This window comes from Carassius gibelio, chromosome B25 (genome assembly GCF_023724105.1).
Source record: "Carassius gibelio isolate Cgi1373 ecotype wild population from Czech Republic chromosome B25, carGib1.2-hapl.c, whole genome shotgun sequence".
NCBI classification, from domain to species: domain Eukaryota; kingdom Metazoa; phylum Chordata; class Actinopteri; order Cypriniformes; family Cyprinidae; genus Carassius; species Carassius gibelio.
The window spans coordinates 10782029-10795732 of NC_068420.1; the positions used below are offsets into that span (position 1 = coordinate 10782029).

The 13704-nt window shown below is 35.9% G+C and overlaps 1 protein-coding gene across 6 annotated transcripts in view; it reads left to right on the top strand.

Moving 5' to 3' along the window:
• Nucleotides 1-13704, top strand: part of kiaa1549la (KIAA1549-like a) — a 50584-nt gene that overhangs the window by 18110 nt on the left and 18770 nt on the right. For all 6 annotated transcript variants that reach the window (XM_052598230.1, XM_052598233.1, XM_052598232.1 and 3 more), the window contains exons 2-11: nucleotides 596-946; nucleotides 2298-2888; nucleotides 3788-3903; nucleotides 6381-6603; nucleotides 6840-6973; nucleotides 7078-7246; nucleotides 8442-8501; nucleotides 8929-9080; nucleotides 9540-9711; nucleotides 13226-13386. In XM_052598230.1, the coding sequence (XP_052454190.1) occupies nucleotides 596-946; nucleotides 2298-2888; nucleotides 3788-3903; nucleotides 6381-6603; nucleotides 6840-6973; nucleotides 7078-7246; nucleotides 8442-8501; nucleotides 8929-9080; nucleotides 9540-9711; nucleotides 13226-13386 (2129 nt within the window). The remainder of the gene's footprint in view (nucleotides 1-595; nucleotides 947-2297; nucleotides 2889-3787; nucleotides 3904-6380; nucleotides 6604-6839; nucleotides 6974-7077; nucleotides 7247-8441; nucleotides 8502-8928; nucleotides 9081-9539; nucleotides 9712-13225; nucleotides 13387-13704) is intronic.

The following is a 13704-nucleotide window of genomic DNA, read 5'->3' on the forward strand; positions in this document are numbered from 1 at the left end:
ACAAAGTTTTTTTTTTTTACATACTATAACAAAATTTTGTGAGATTTGTGTTTTAAATAAGAAAATTACCAGAATTTTAAATACATTTTCTGAGAACAAGTTTTAATTTCTCACTTAATTGTATAGGTTTTCAGTAAATGTATCTTGTATTAAACATTTACATTGTAAAAAAAGAAAAGGACAAAAGTGTTGATTAAGAAAATTTATGTTATTCTTAATATAAGTGTTTTTAGCTTTTAATTCATCAAGATGCTAACGGCAAACTCGATTAAAATGGTGAATCGAGTTTTTGGTGCAAAAAAAGTGTTTCAGAATTGGTCACTTAAAATATTCCATGACACGAGAAGAAAGCTTCTTAGAAGAAAACTTATGCAGGCAGCGAGGCAGCAATTTAATACAGCGCATTATCATTAATGCTGATTAAATAACAGTGCGTGTCATTAGGTTTGCAAGCTTAATGCAGCTGCCTCTAATGCCGTCAAGTATGAAAACATACATATTTTTTTTTTATTTCCTCTAGTGCATTTCCTCCTATAAGACAAAGAGGATAAATGTTTATGATTTTGCACCATAACATCTCCTTTTTCATTACCAGACGAAGCAAGACTAGAGGCATCAGGACAACCCCTCAGTCCTTCCCAGGTCCCAACCGGAGCGCCAAACATCACAGTCCCTTCGTCGCTGCTGGAGAGCGAAGACTTCGCCTCGCAGTTCCACTCCCCACCAGCGAGGGCAGAAAGCACAAGGGAGCAGCCTGTGTTCGCCTCGGTGCAGACCCTGCAGGTTGCAGAGACACAGCCTCAGGCGCTGGTGCATTCTCTGCCCTCCCCACCCGGCAACAGTGACAATCGCACCAATCAAAAGTCCCCTGGGGAGCTGGCCGTCAGAGTGCCAAATCCACCATCCCCGGCACATAAAATCAACAGTGTCTTGACCACTAGCTCAGGTACTGCTCGATTGTGAGCTTCTGAATCGATGCTGTGTACAGAAATCAAGACGTGGTGTATTTAAAGGAGTCTCTTTTCAGGGACTTTGCTGATTTGATGTTGTCGTCATCCTTTCTTCACCATTCGTTCTTCACCTTCATCATCATTTTCAAGGTCATTGTGTTTGTTGTTATCGTAATCATCACCATCACCATTTTTTACAATGTGGCATATTTCTGAGTGAAAATGTAAAAATTGTAGGACTTCATCAGGATTTCAAAAATAAATTCATACTTTTATTCAGCAAGGATGATTAAATAGTTTAAAAACATCACAGTAAAAATATTCTTTATTCTTTTTTAACATATTCTAAATATGTCAAAAAAGGTTTCTATTTATTTTATTTAAAGAATCCCAAACAAAAAATATATGTCACTGTTTCCACAAAGTTATGAAGCAGCACAGCTGTTTTCAACACTGATAATAATGATAATAAAAAATGTCTCTTGAGCAGCAAATCAGCATATTCAAATGATTTCTGAAGGATCATGTGACACTGAAGACTGTAGTAATGGCTGCTGAAAAAATCAGCTTTGTATCACAGAGATAAATTATATTTTAAAATATATTAAAATAGAAAATGCTTGTCTTTAAATTGTAATAATATTTCACAGTTTCACACCTTTTTACCATATTTTTGATCAAATAAAGACAAACATGGTCAGGATTACTAGCCTTTATGGACCCTTTTTGAACAGTGGTGTTATTTTAGTATCATTGAAATACTATTGTAGTTTTTATTAATACTTTGAATAAGTTTTTCTTTTTATATTTGTAAAAATAGATATTTTCTGTTTTTATTTTAGCTTGTGGTTAAATTTTTAGTAATTTTGACGTGCTTTGGCAATTTAAGTAGTTCTTTTTTTATTTCTGTATAGTAAAGTTTTTATCGCAGTTTAATTATTTTAGTATGTCAAGTTTAAATATTTAAATTAAACTAAATGAGAAATGCTGCCTTAGCAACCAGCTGAAATGTGTTCATTTTTTATTATTATTATCCTGATTAAGTCCACTCTGATTTCATGTTGACATTAAAACTGAAGTATGTAATTTTTGCACATTTACTCTCACTGAATTTGTTCATCTGATCAATGGATAATTTACAGTTGTCTTCATTTATATTCAGTTTGATGACACTAGTGGTGCAAAAATTACACACTTCGACAAGTCACGCTACTGCATAATCCCCAAGAGCTACATCCGTCCCACATGTGCTATGTGTCATTCTTCACCATCAGCGAGCATTCATGTGTGCCCTCGATCTCACTTCCTGTTCCTGAGGTGACTCACTCAAACGTTCTCTGCTTTCAGACGACACTCTTAGTGAATTCCCCAGGAACCCTGATCTTCCCACCGCCCCGGGATCCTCTTTCATGATTGTGGCAGAGATAGATGACAATGTGACAACTTCGGTCTCAATTTCCGCTTTTAATGGCACCGCTCCTGAAAGAGCTGAAAACGCTTCATCCGACGCTTCAGTGCTCAGCAACTCCCACACTGTGACCAGCGACAGTCTGCAGCTCACCACAGTGACCACCACGACTGTCACGCCCTTGACTGTGACATCAACGGCTGTGACTCTGCCCACTGCCGTTGTTGTGGCGAAAGAGGTCACGACCACCGTGCCGACCACGACAGCCAGCCAGACCACAATAACCGAGACAGAACCACCGACGGCAGCCACCACTACCACTACGACAACAACTACCACCACCACCACAAAAGTAGCACCAACAACCACAAAAACACCCTCAACCACTTTAGCAACCACGACAACGACAACCCCTCGTCAAACCACCGCTATATCTACCTCTGGAAGTACCACGACTAAACCAAGCAGCCCTCCAACTGACAGTTCACCTTTGACCTGTAATGTGACCGAAAGATTATGGTTGAAAACAGGTGAGTTTTCTGCGCTGTTTTAACGTTTATTCGCTAAGGAAATTAGGCCGTTATTTTAGTTAATTTATTTACAATTGCACCACTATCAATGCAAATTGCATTCCATTACAGCAAATTTATGAGGTTGTTGAGCTGAATTGTTCATAGATTGCGTTGAAATAATGTTGTCGAACCGATAGTATTAACAAAATGTAATATCTGGACCTAAACAGTGTTTGTGGGGGAAATATTTTTTAGATTATAAGCAAAACCCAATCAGGACATCTATTTTTCCAAGTTACCCCAATTTTGCTTTGCGTGTAAATGTTTTTGAGGTTGGTTGCGTTTGTTTGCTTAGCCTAAAATATTTCAGTCTTTTCAATTAGATTTTAATTGTAATTTAGAAATAATGATGTATAAACATTAATTCATACATACATTAAAATTAAATAACAAAGCAACATTTCAATTATGCTGAGCTCATATAGTACACACACACACACACACATGTATATATATATATATATATATATATATATATATATATATATATATATATATATATATATATATTTGTTAACATCTATGAAATGATAAATACACGTTCAAGTAACAAATCTATTTTGACATTTAAATTATGCTCAGCTCATTACAACAGAGCCATAAGACAAAACCAATGTACAGTACAAATGCACATATCTACTTAATCTTGTGAAAGGCTTTATTATGCAAATAATATTACATTATGCAGTCATTTCACTCCACCTTTCCTACATTCTGCAGTGACGGCATATGCACTGCAGTGAAGCCAACATATGTTTACTGTAAACCGACATGTTTATAGGCCTGGCTGTCCCTCTTGGGATCTGAGATGCTTAGAAAATCATGACTTTCATATGTGTTGTATTTTTTTCACCCAGTGTTATCCATTCAGATGCGACGAAATCGCCTAGAGGCTGGAATGAGACAGGACCTGTCTAAAGGTATCACGCAGGCACTACAGCGAGCGTTCAACGACAGCAACATCCGTGTTCAGGTTGGTGGGTTTGCATGTGTTTTGAGCCAAAAGCCGCTGCGCAGTTATAAAACTTCAAAGGTTTGGGGTCAGTAAGATTTTTCAATGTTTTTGAAAGAATTCAGAAGGATTAAATGCATAATTTAAAAATAATTAACATACTAGTATGCACAGTGTACAGACTATACACTGCAGCAATAATAAAAATGGTTGTATGCTTATGCAAACCCTTCTCTCTCTTCCATTGCATTAAATAAGAAATGCTAAATAAATAATGAAAAGAACTAATCGCAATAGTTGGTTGCTATTGGAAACAGTAAAATAGGCCTTAAACAGTAGAATCAAGATAAGCACAGTGCTTTGACCACAGTCCTCTGGGACCTTATCACTGTTGCATCATGGGAATTGTAGTTTAGCAGAGGACAGTGTGGTGGGAGGCTGCGTGGGAGGTGTTTCCTGTTTATATTCAGTGTGCAGCTCATTGAATGTGATTGTGTAGAACATCTCCCTGTTTTCAAGCGCTGAGAACGGACCCTCTTATGAAAAACTTAGTTTAAAACCTAAGGAGCATTCGCATGTCTGTCCGTCAGAAAGGCACGTCTAAAAATAGCGCAGCGCTGGAACCTCATATGCTGCAAATAAAAAATCAATATCATGGTAAGAGCAGAGGCAGTGTGCTGAGGGGAGCACAGTTGTCTAAATAGAGAGTTAAAGGAACAGTTCGCCAAAAAAATTTTAATTCTTTCATCATTTAATCACATCATATCAGTCCAAACATGTATGACTCTCTTCATTTTAAGTTGTTAGTCATACAAGTCATATGGGTTTAAGCCTAAGTAAATGATGACTGAATTAAATTTTTTGGGTGTACTGTCTCTTTAATTGTGAATGACTACTGAAAAGGTTGTTATTAGCATTTGAAGAGCGACCGTCTGTGTCTATTAAGCTCTGTACCGAACGACTCAATCTGTTTCTATATTCGTCCATTTCGCTCACTGTGTAATTTTTTTCCCTCCAATTTCTCCTCCTCCTCGTCAACTGTCCATCAGATCAGAGGTTCTGTATCATTACAGACCCTGGAGGTGATCAGCAGGAGACCACACGATCACTATCTACACATGAACACAGAGAGAGAGAGAGAGAGAGAGAGTGTTTGTGTTGGAGTAAAAAGAGAGAGATGGTCAGTCAGCTTGGCTCAATATGATGAAATTTATTCATGTGGGATTTGTATTAGCATTTGCCTCAAGCGCTTAACAATAAACAAAGCCAGTAAGAGCATTTGTGCAAATATAGCTCTATAAATAAAAACAGCATATGATTTCAGTAAGGCATATTTGAACATCTAAAAACTCATTAAAATATTGATAATCTGTAGACTTTTTAATTTTAATTTATCCAGGCATCATGGGAGATTTTTGTGTTTTTTTCCACTGTGTGTCATTTCCTTCACGTCTCAGTTGCTGTATTGTGTTTCATAGCATTCTGTGATGGAAATGATATTTTTTGAGTAAAATGACTGATTCCTTTGTCTTGCTAAGACTAATTTAATAGCTAGCATTAAGTGTGTCCTTAGTACACACAATTCAATAATATTTGTTAAAATGACAGTTTGACTTGAAAGGGCACAATAGAAATAACATTTATTCTTTTTTTCATCATTTTGGAAAATGGGATTATTCTCTCAAAGTAAATATCAAAATTAATTATGTAATTTGTTTAGATTACTGTAGTTTAAAATGTAATAATTAGTTTTTTTTTTATGACGGATTTTCATATTTTAAGTCTTTGTGAGAACAAAACAAAATCTAAAAATTGAAGAAATTTTCACCAATTTATTTAATATTTATTACAATTTATAATTTTCATTATCAATAAAATTAATAATACATTATTAATAATTAATTTGTTATTTATTATTTAGTTTCATATATTTAATTAATTTGTCATTTTTTTATTTGTTTACATATTATACATGTAATTTCTGTTTTATGTTTTTGAATAAAGTTTCTTATGCTCACCCCACCTGCGTTTATTTGATCAATAATACAATATAAGCAGAATGTTTTGAAATATTATTACAATTATTATTGCATATTATAGTTATTATTTGTTCTAATAATTTTAAAATATCATTTATTCCTGTAATGGAAAGCCACCATTACTTCTTCACAATCCTTCAGAAATCATTCTAACATGCTTCGTATTTTTGTGGAAACTGTAAAAGAATTGATTTACACTAGAAATCTTTTGCAACATTATAAATGTCTTGATTTTAGATTGATTAAATGTATTCATGAATAAAAGTATGATTTAAGAAATCTTGCTGACCCCAGACTTTTGAATGGTAGTGTTCTAGTTAAAATATAATCGGTCACACCACAGGACCATTTAAAAAGAACTAGCCAAAGAGCTGATTAAGATTGGTGAAAACATAGATTGTGTCAGATGTCCATTACCATATATCCACGTCACTTCACATGATCTGTGTTCTTTTTTAGTTGGAAAGAGATATCTGCATGCCTTCTAATGTGACTGTGGGCTACTACGTCTTGAGAGGGAAGTCTGTGTTGGTGGCCTCTGTTGTGATGGACACATTAGTTTCCTATGGCTTTGACAAGCTATTGAATGACATCAGAGAGTATGTTCCCGTGGTGTTGGCCATCCCTTATCCTGTGACCCCGTGGTTGCCCAGCCTGGGCATACACCTGCAACTCAAAACGGGTATGATTCTTTTCCAACTGAATTTTTTTTGTGTGGAAAATCTGACTGGAAGTGATCTATCTGACAAGTTTTATGCTTGAGCACCTTTGTTGACCCTTTTTTGCATTACATACCCAACCACTCTTAAGCCCACAGCCATTGTGCCATTATTGTTAGTGAAACGCATTTTACACAGTTGAAACTTGGTAACTTGGGATCTGGTTTTGTTTAACAGTTTGTTGTTTTCCTACATATAGTTCTCAGGTTTGTTGGGCCAATGGACAACATCAAGTCTTGCGGCTTCATCCAAATGATGGAGCAACGCTTGGAAAATGTGTTTGCTGAGGCGCAGGAGAAAGTGGAGGACTCTTATGGGACTCTTTCTGTTGAGGTAGTTTTTCAATTGAACTTGAAAACAAAGTTTGATAAATCTTCAGAGGTCTGATAACACCGTTCTTCTGATGACTCGTCTTTTGGATTTGTGTTTTCGAACAGATTCTGAACACGTATCAAACTGGGAATTCGTTGGCAGTCACTCTGGTGTATGTGGTGTGGAACGGTAGCACTCCGTTGAACGGTACTGTGTCCAGCGGTCTCCTTAACCAGCTCACTGCCGAGCTGGTGGGCTACTTTCTCTTCTTCCCCCCTCTGATCATCGCTGAGCGTAAGTTTCAGCTTGTGTTTACCGCTTGATGTTACATTAATTTTCTGCACAGCTGGTGTTTACATGTTAGTGCACATTGAAATGGTAGTTCATGTTTATTTCTGTTTGACTCCATGAGTTTGTTTTCCTTGAGGCAGAGATCTTCAGTTTTGGTTGATCCAAAAGACATTTTACAAGGACGCATAACATTTTCCTTTTTTGGATGAGTAGTTTGGGAAGTTAACTTGTTCTGCTGTTTAACTTGCTTATACTACATTAAAAATTATTTTAAAGGGGTAGTTCACCCAAAAATGAAAATTCTGTCATTAATTACTCACCCTCATGTCATTCCAAACCAGTAAGGCCTCTGTTCATCTGTGGAACACAAATTAAGATATTCTTGATGAAATCCGAGAGCCTTCTGACCCTCCATAGACGGCAAGGGTAATACTACGGTCAAGGCCCAAAAAATAGTCCATTTAATGACAGAATTTTCATTTTTGGGTGAATTATCCCTTTAAACAGCAACTTTCTCCTGTTTTTTAATGATTAATAATATAATTATATAATAATAATTATTTGATATCAGTACTGTGATGATAAAAATCTTGCCTTAAAAGTCCATATGTGCTCCAAATGAAATCATGTAGGTGTACATGAAATATCATGGAGATTCACATTAATATATGAATATTAATTATAATAAATACAATTATTAATATATTAATTAATAGCGTAAAAGAATATGTATTATAGTAATTTATATAGTTAATATTTTGTATTCAGTTTTGTTGTAATATATAATAATCAATTATTAATTTGTAATATATAATAAAAAATATAATATAAAAACAATATATTATATAAGTAATGCAATATATTTTTATTGCATTAAAACAAATATTTATGTATTTAATGGATATCATGTTCATATTCAATATTCACTTTTTTATTTAAGGTTTTTTATTATTTAAGTAAAATATAATTTTAACAAATGAAATGTAGAAATAAAATGCCTGTGTGCCATGGATAAGAATTTTTGATCAGAAATATTGATCAGCTTATTTTATGCACAAGTCTGTTAACAATAACTAAGGATAACAATAAAAATTCACATTTATCCTCACTAATCTATGAGTAACTGATGACAGACTTCAGTTTTTCCTAGAATGGTCTTCTAATAAGCATCTGTCGGTCTTTCTTTCTCTTTTCACAGCTCTAGAGTACCACAACCTTAACACTTCAGTAGCAACCCGAGATTACTGGGTAATCACAGGTAATTACCTCAGTTCAGCTGCTAACCAGCACCCAGACAGCTATTTGCCAGCATGTGTTACGTGATTAAATCTAGCTAATGGTTTATCCCGCTTCTTTTAAACACAGAGTCTTCTTTCTTGTGGAGAGCTATTGATGTATTATTTAGCTTCCTTCATCAACTGATTTGAGATCACATCGGATCATAATATCGAGTGTGAAATAGCTTTTTCTAGCTTTAAGTTCTTGGACTCAATGTTCTCTCCGTTGCCTTAGCTAGCTCTACCTCCCCCTTCTTTCCCTCGTTCATCCTTTTTTATCCCTGTCAGGAGAATGAATCATTTTATATCAATTCTATAGTAATTGCAGTTTTTTAGTTTTTTAGAAAGGTATGTTCTCCTTGTCACCTTGCTTCATCCCTCTCTGTCGTTCTCTCTCTCTCTCCGCAGTAATTCAGGACGTTGATAGCTCTTCTCTTGAGGGGAGTTATCAGAGCTTTGCTAGTCTAATGGAGCAGCGGCTGGCGGAGCTCTTTCTGGTTGCCAGTCGACGCGGCCTCCGCTTCAGGAGAGCCACGACTGTGGGCGATTACACCGTCCAGGTGTGCCATCAGTTTGTTCTTTGCTCGTTTTTCTTGTCCTGAGAAAATGGACTACATATTTTGATGACTCATCCTGGACTACACAGATTTTTTTGTCCAGTCAAATGCTCTAGAATGAGAAAGCCCCGCCCTCAATAGAATGTGCAACAAATTAGCAAGTGGTAAAATGTGTTCATGGCTGCATCATACTGTAAAAAAAAGAGCATATTTATTATTTAAAACAGTGGATGGGGACTATGTTACTCACTTTGAATGCAAAGAAGTTAGCCAATCATAAAATAGGTCATTTGCATATAAACATCTGTTTTGGCGCAAGAAAATTCTACATGGAATTCAAGTGAAAAAATGTGACAAATGTGTAGAGTATGGCCCATTTAAAACTGAAAATTGAAGGTTTTGAGTTTTTAAAGTTTATGGTGAAAATATCAAACATGAACTCGAGGTGTTTTCCTCGTACAGATGGTCAGCATTCGGCGTCTGTCTGGTCCTAAGAACCCAGCTGAAATGACCTACTACATACAAGTAGATGGCTCTCCCATAACTGGCACTGCTGCAGCTAAGACCCTCAACACAGTGGACTCTCAGACCATGGCTCTCACTCTGGGCTACTTCGTCCAAGTTCAAGCAGAGCGTATGTATATAATTCACTCTTCTAGCCCTGTTTCTTTACGAACCATCATTTAGTTTCTTTTATATGCAGGAAAACTTATAGTTCTGTGAGTGTTTACTATATATCTTATTTAGAACTACTGTTAATGTTTATGGTGTCAAAAGTGCTTTATAATTTATGTTTGCAGTGTTTGCTAATGCTCATTCCTACGGTTCATGTTTTGACCCCTAATCAGAACTATTAAATTCGATTTGCAAGTCAGTCACACACTTTTTATGCTACTGACACCAGTCATATCTCTCAATGTATGACTCAGATTAGAATAATTTTTGCGAAAACATACAGCTTTAAGCAGCTGGATATGAAAGCCTGTTTCCACTATAGAAAAAAAATTAAAATGGTAATTGAAACTTTTATCTCACGATTCTGTAGGGCTGGTTCAAATACCATTTTTTGAGCTTCGAAGCTTCGGTAGTAATCAACACTGAATATTCGAAGCTTCGGAGCGAGGGGGCTGAACACATTCTTCCTCTCTAATAAAGGCAGGAATATCTGTGTGTCTGTCTGTTTGCATTAATATTATGTCAGGGACCGTTCATCCAATCGACTTAACACATGGAAGGTGTGTTGCTGCGGACCCAAGGAGTGCAGTGTTGCGTTTTGGTGAAATATGGTAACGTGACACGTTCCGAATTATTCAACTTTTTATAAACTACAAAACAGCGTGGGCCGGATTTTGCGCGACTCATGCAGGCAAGGCTTGCTCCGAGAATAAACACTGCACTAGTGATATGAAACACAGGTCTGTTAAGAACAATACTTTTAATATTGACAAATTATTATTAGGCTGGGCTACTGTCTGTTTTTTTTTATGGCTGCTGTATTCACAAGTATTTTCCAAGCAAATTAAGTGCACATTTTTATCATGTGTAAAATTACTGATTAAAATGAGGATAAAAGCAGCTAGTTTTTTATACCAACAATATACTATAGGGGTACTACTTATAGAAATCAGGTGATTATTCAAACTCGATGTGCTGTTGTGGTAAGCCAGTTTCAAATTGCAAATCTGGCAGCTGCCTTTGTCTTGTCTTCACTCAGTTTAAAGTGCTCCCACACAGCTGAGGTCTTTGGCATTTTTGTCTTCTCTTCCAGATAAACTGAAACATGATGTTCACTCATGGGCGATTCATAAGCCGCTTTTCCACAATCGGGACAAACCCGTTCCATTCCGTGCCAATCCGGGCCAGTCAGCACGGATACTGTTTCACTTTCCACTGTGGTGCTTATAACGGAGCTCTTTGGAATGCAATACAAATGCGTCAGTCAGTGTAATATAAACAGCGATATGGATGATGATCAGATATTTCTGTTTTTGGGACTCCTTTTTTTCTGATATTTACAGTACTTCGTTCAATAACAGGAAAAAAGACAATACTTGACGTGAGAAAATAAAAAGAAGGCAACGACGTGTATAATATCAATAAGCAAAAATGTTTCCTCCATAGACCAAACCGTCTCAGGCCTATATATATAAAATTATTATTTATTTTTTTGAAAGTAGCATAGCACTCTTAACAGCTCAACTTAGCAGGGTTGTCTAACCAGGCAGAGAACGGTTTGTAATCGTGCTGCGCCGTATCAGGCTCACGTGGAAATACAACTTTAACCGTACCTGACAGTCCTTACAACCGTTCGGCCCAATAGTAAAAAAAAATCCCAGCTATATTCAAGCGCGAATGAGTACTGTTTCAAGGGAAATGCCTGGTTTAAAAAAAAAGGGGGGTATTTGAATCTCAAAATGTTAAATCGAATGTCAACACACCGAACGAATATTCGAGTAATCGAGTAATCAGCCTTACAATTCTGACTTTTTCACACAGTTCTGAGTTTGACCAACAGTTTGGACTTTTTCTCACACTTATGAGAAAAAAAGTCAGATTTGCGTCATATAAACTCAGAACTGCAAGTTTATGTCTGACTATTCTCACTTTTTCTTGCAATTCCTAGTTTATATCTCTAATTCTCTTTTTTTTCCTCACAATTCCACGTTTATATATTGCAATTCTGACTTTTTCCTCTGAATTCTCAATGTACATCTCACAATTCATTTTTTTTCTCCACAGAATAAAAAACATAAAACGGGTAACTGTGACTTTTTATCATGAAAAAAGTTATAATTTTTTTTATTATATTTACTTTTTATTTTTGTTATTCTGTGGCGGAAACAAGCTTCCATATCTGGACAATAAAATAAACAGAAAATAATTCTAGACTTAAACCCAAATTATACTTTATTTTGTAATGCACGCAAAGTACGCAAGTTATTGCAGGGTCACAAAAAATTATCACAATAATTTTTTTCAAATAAGTCAATTTCGATAATTGTCACAATAAATGTCAGATCTCTATTTATTTCAAGTTTGCAGTGAGCTCAGACTGCACTCGTTTAAACTTTGATCCAAGTGATTGATGGTCTGTGTGGCACCGTTAGCTCTGTTTGTTCCGCTTTTGGTGCATAAACATTATCGAAAAATTATTTCTAACTCTTCATATTGTTTTAAAATTATATCGCGATAATTATTGCTATTGATGTATTGCCCAGCCCTAATATAAGTATAGTGCGCATGTATCCTAGTTTACATGTAAAAATTGAAGTATACAACAACAAATTACTGAAAAGGAAGGGAATTAAGAGATACCCACAACTCTAATTTAAACAAATACAGTGACAATTTTATAGGTCATAACTTCTGGAAAAAACAGTGCAGACACTGAACAAGGATGGAATTTTTTGGAGTGCACGTGTTGACCACCTATATTTGGGCATGTTATTGAATAAAATATACAGCACTACATTCGGCGGCACGCATTCTCTAAATGCTCATGTCAAAATTTGGACGCCATTTTTGGAGACCAAAAATCTCAGGCTTGTCAAGTAAGTATCTAGCTAGCAACCTTGCCTTGCCATTAGCCTAGCATCAAATTCTGCGCAGATTGCTTTTATAGTAGAAAATCTGAAAATCTTTATTAATGCAAGAATAGACGACTGAAATATTTTATCAGTGAAACTTTGTGGAAATGAACCGAAAATTCTACTTTGACTTAATAATGAATCAAAGAAAGTGAGCATGATAATGCTGGCTTATTTTTCCAAATGAGGTCTATAGCTATCTCACACCACGCTAGAGAAACCGCAGGGGATTTGGGTGTAGAGAGTTAACACAAGTTTACTGAGCTCTCAACTGGGGCGTCGAGCCCAGTTTGTCTGCCGGAGACGAGCAAAGCCCCAGTTTTGTATGAATAATACACAATCAGACCCAGCAGTGGGGGTTTAATCTCCCAGATAAGAGCTACAGCCGAAAGACAGATACAGCTCATTAGGAGCTAACCACAGACAGTAGGAGACAGAGGGGAGTTGGATTACTGTAAGAGAGTGTGTTGAAGACACAAGTGGCGGAAATCATGTGCTGACATTTTGAATTAGTCTATTGATTTCCAATCTATGTTTGTGATTGTGTTTGTGTGTAAACAGCGGTGGTGAAGAGTCTTCCTAGTAACCTCTGGATACTGGCAGTCCTGATTCCTGTATCGCTGGTGATGGTTGTGGTGTTTATTGCGGTCGCTATCATATGCAGGAGAAACCGAACCGTATTCAAGACCGGCGCGTTTCGGAATTTTCATCCCCGCACCAAGGTAGGCTCTTCCAAACAACGGCTTTTCAAATAAACACATCACTGCCTTGTCCAAACAGAGACCGCTATGTCAGCATCATATTAATAAATCCATTTAACATAACTTTATAAGAAAGTCCAGTGGCAATTGGTCTCATTCACTAATAACTGGAATAGAGATATACCAATATTAATATTCTGACTGACAAAGATAAAATGATAGTTATTTACATATATTATTTCCTCTGAAAAAAAATAGAAATAAAAAAAGCTTAGAACCATATAAATAAAACATGTTTGAATTATTTTAATATAATTTTATATATTAATATAATTATAT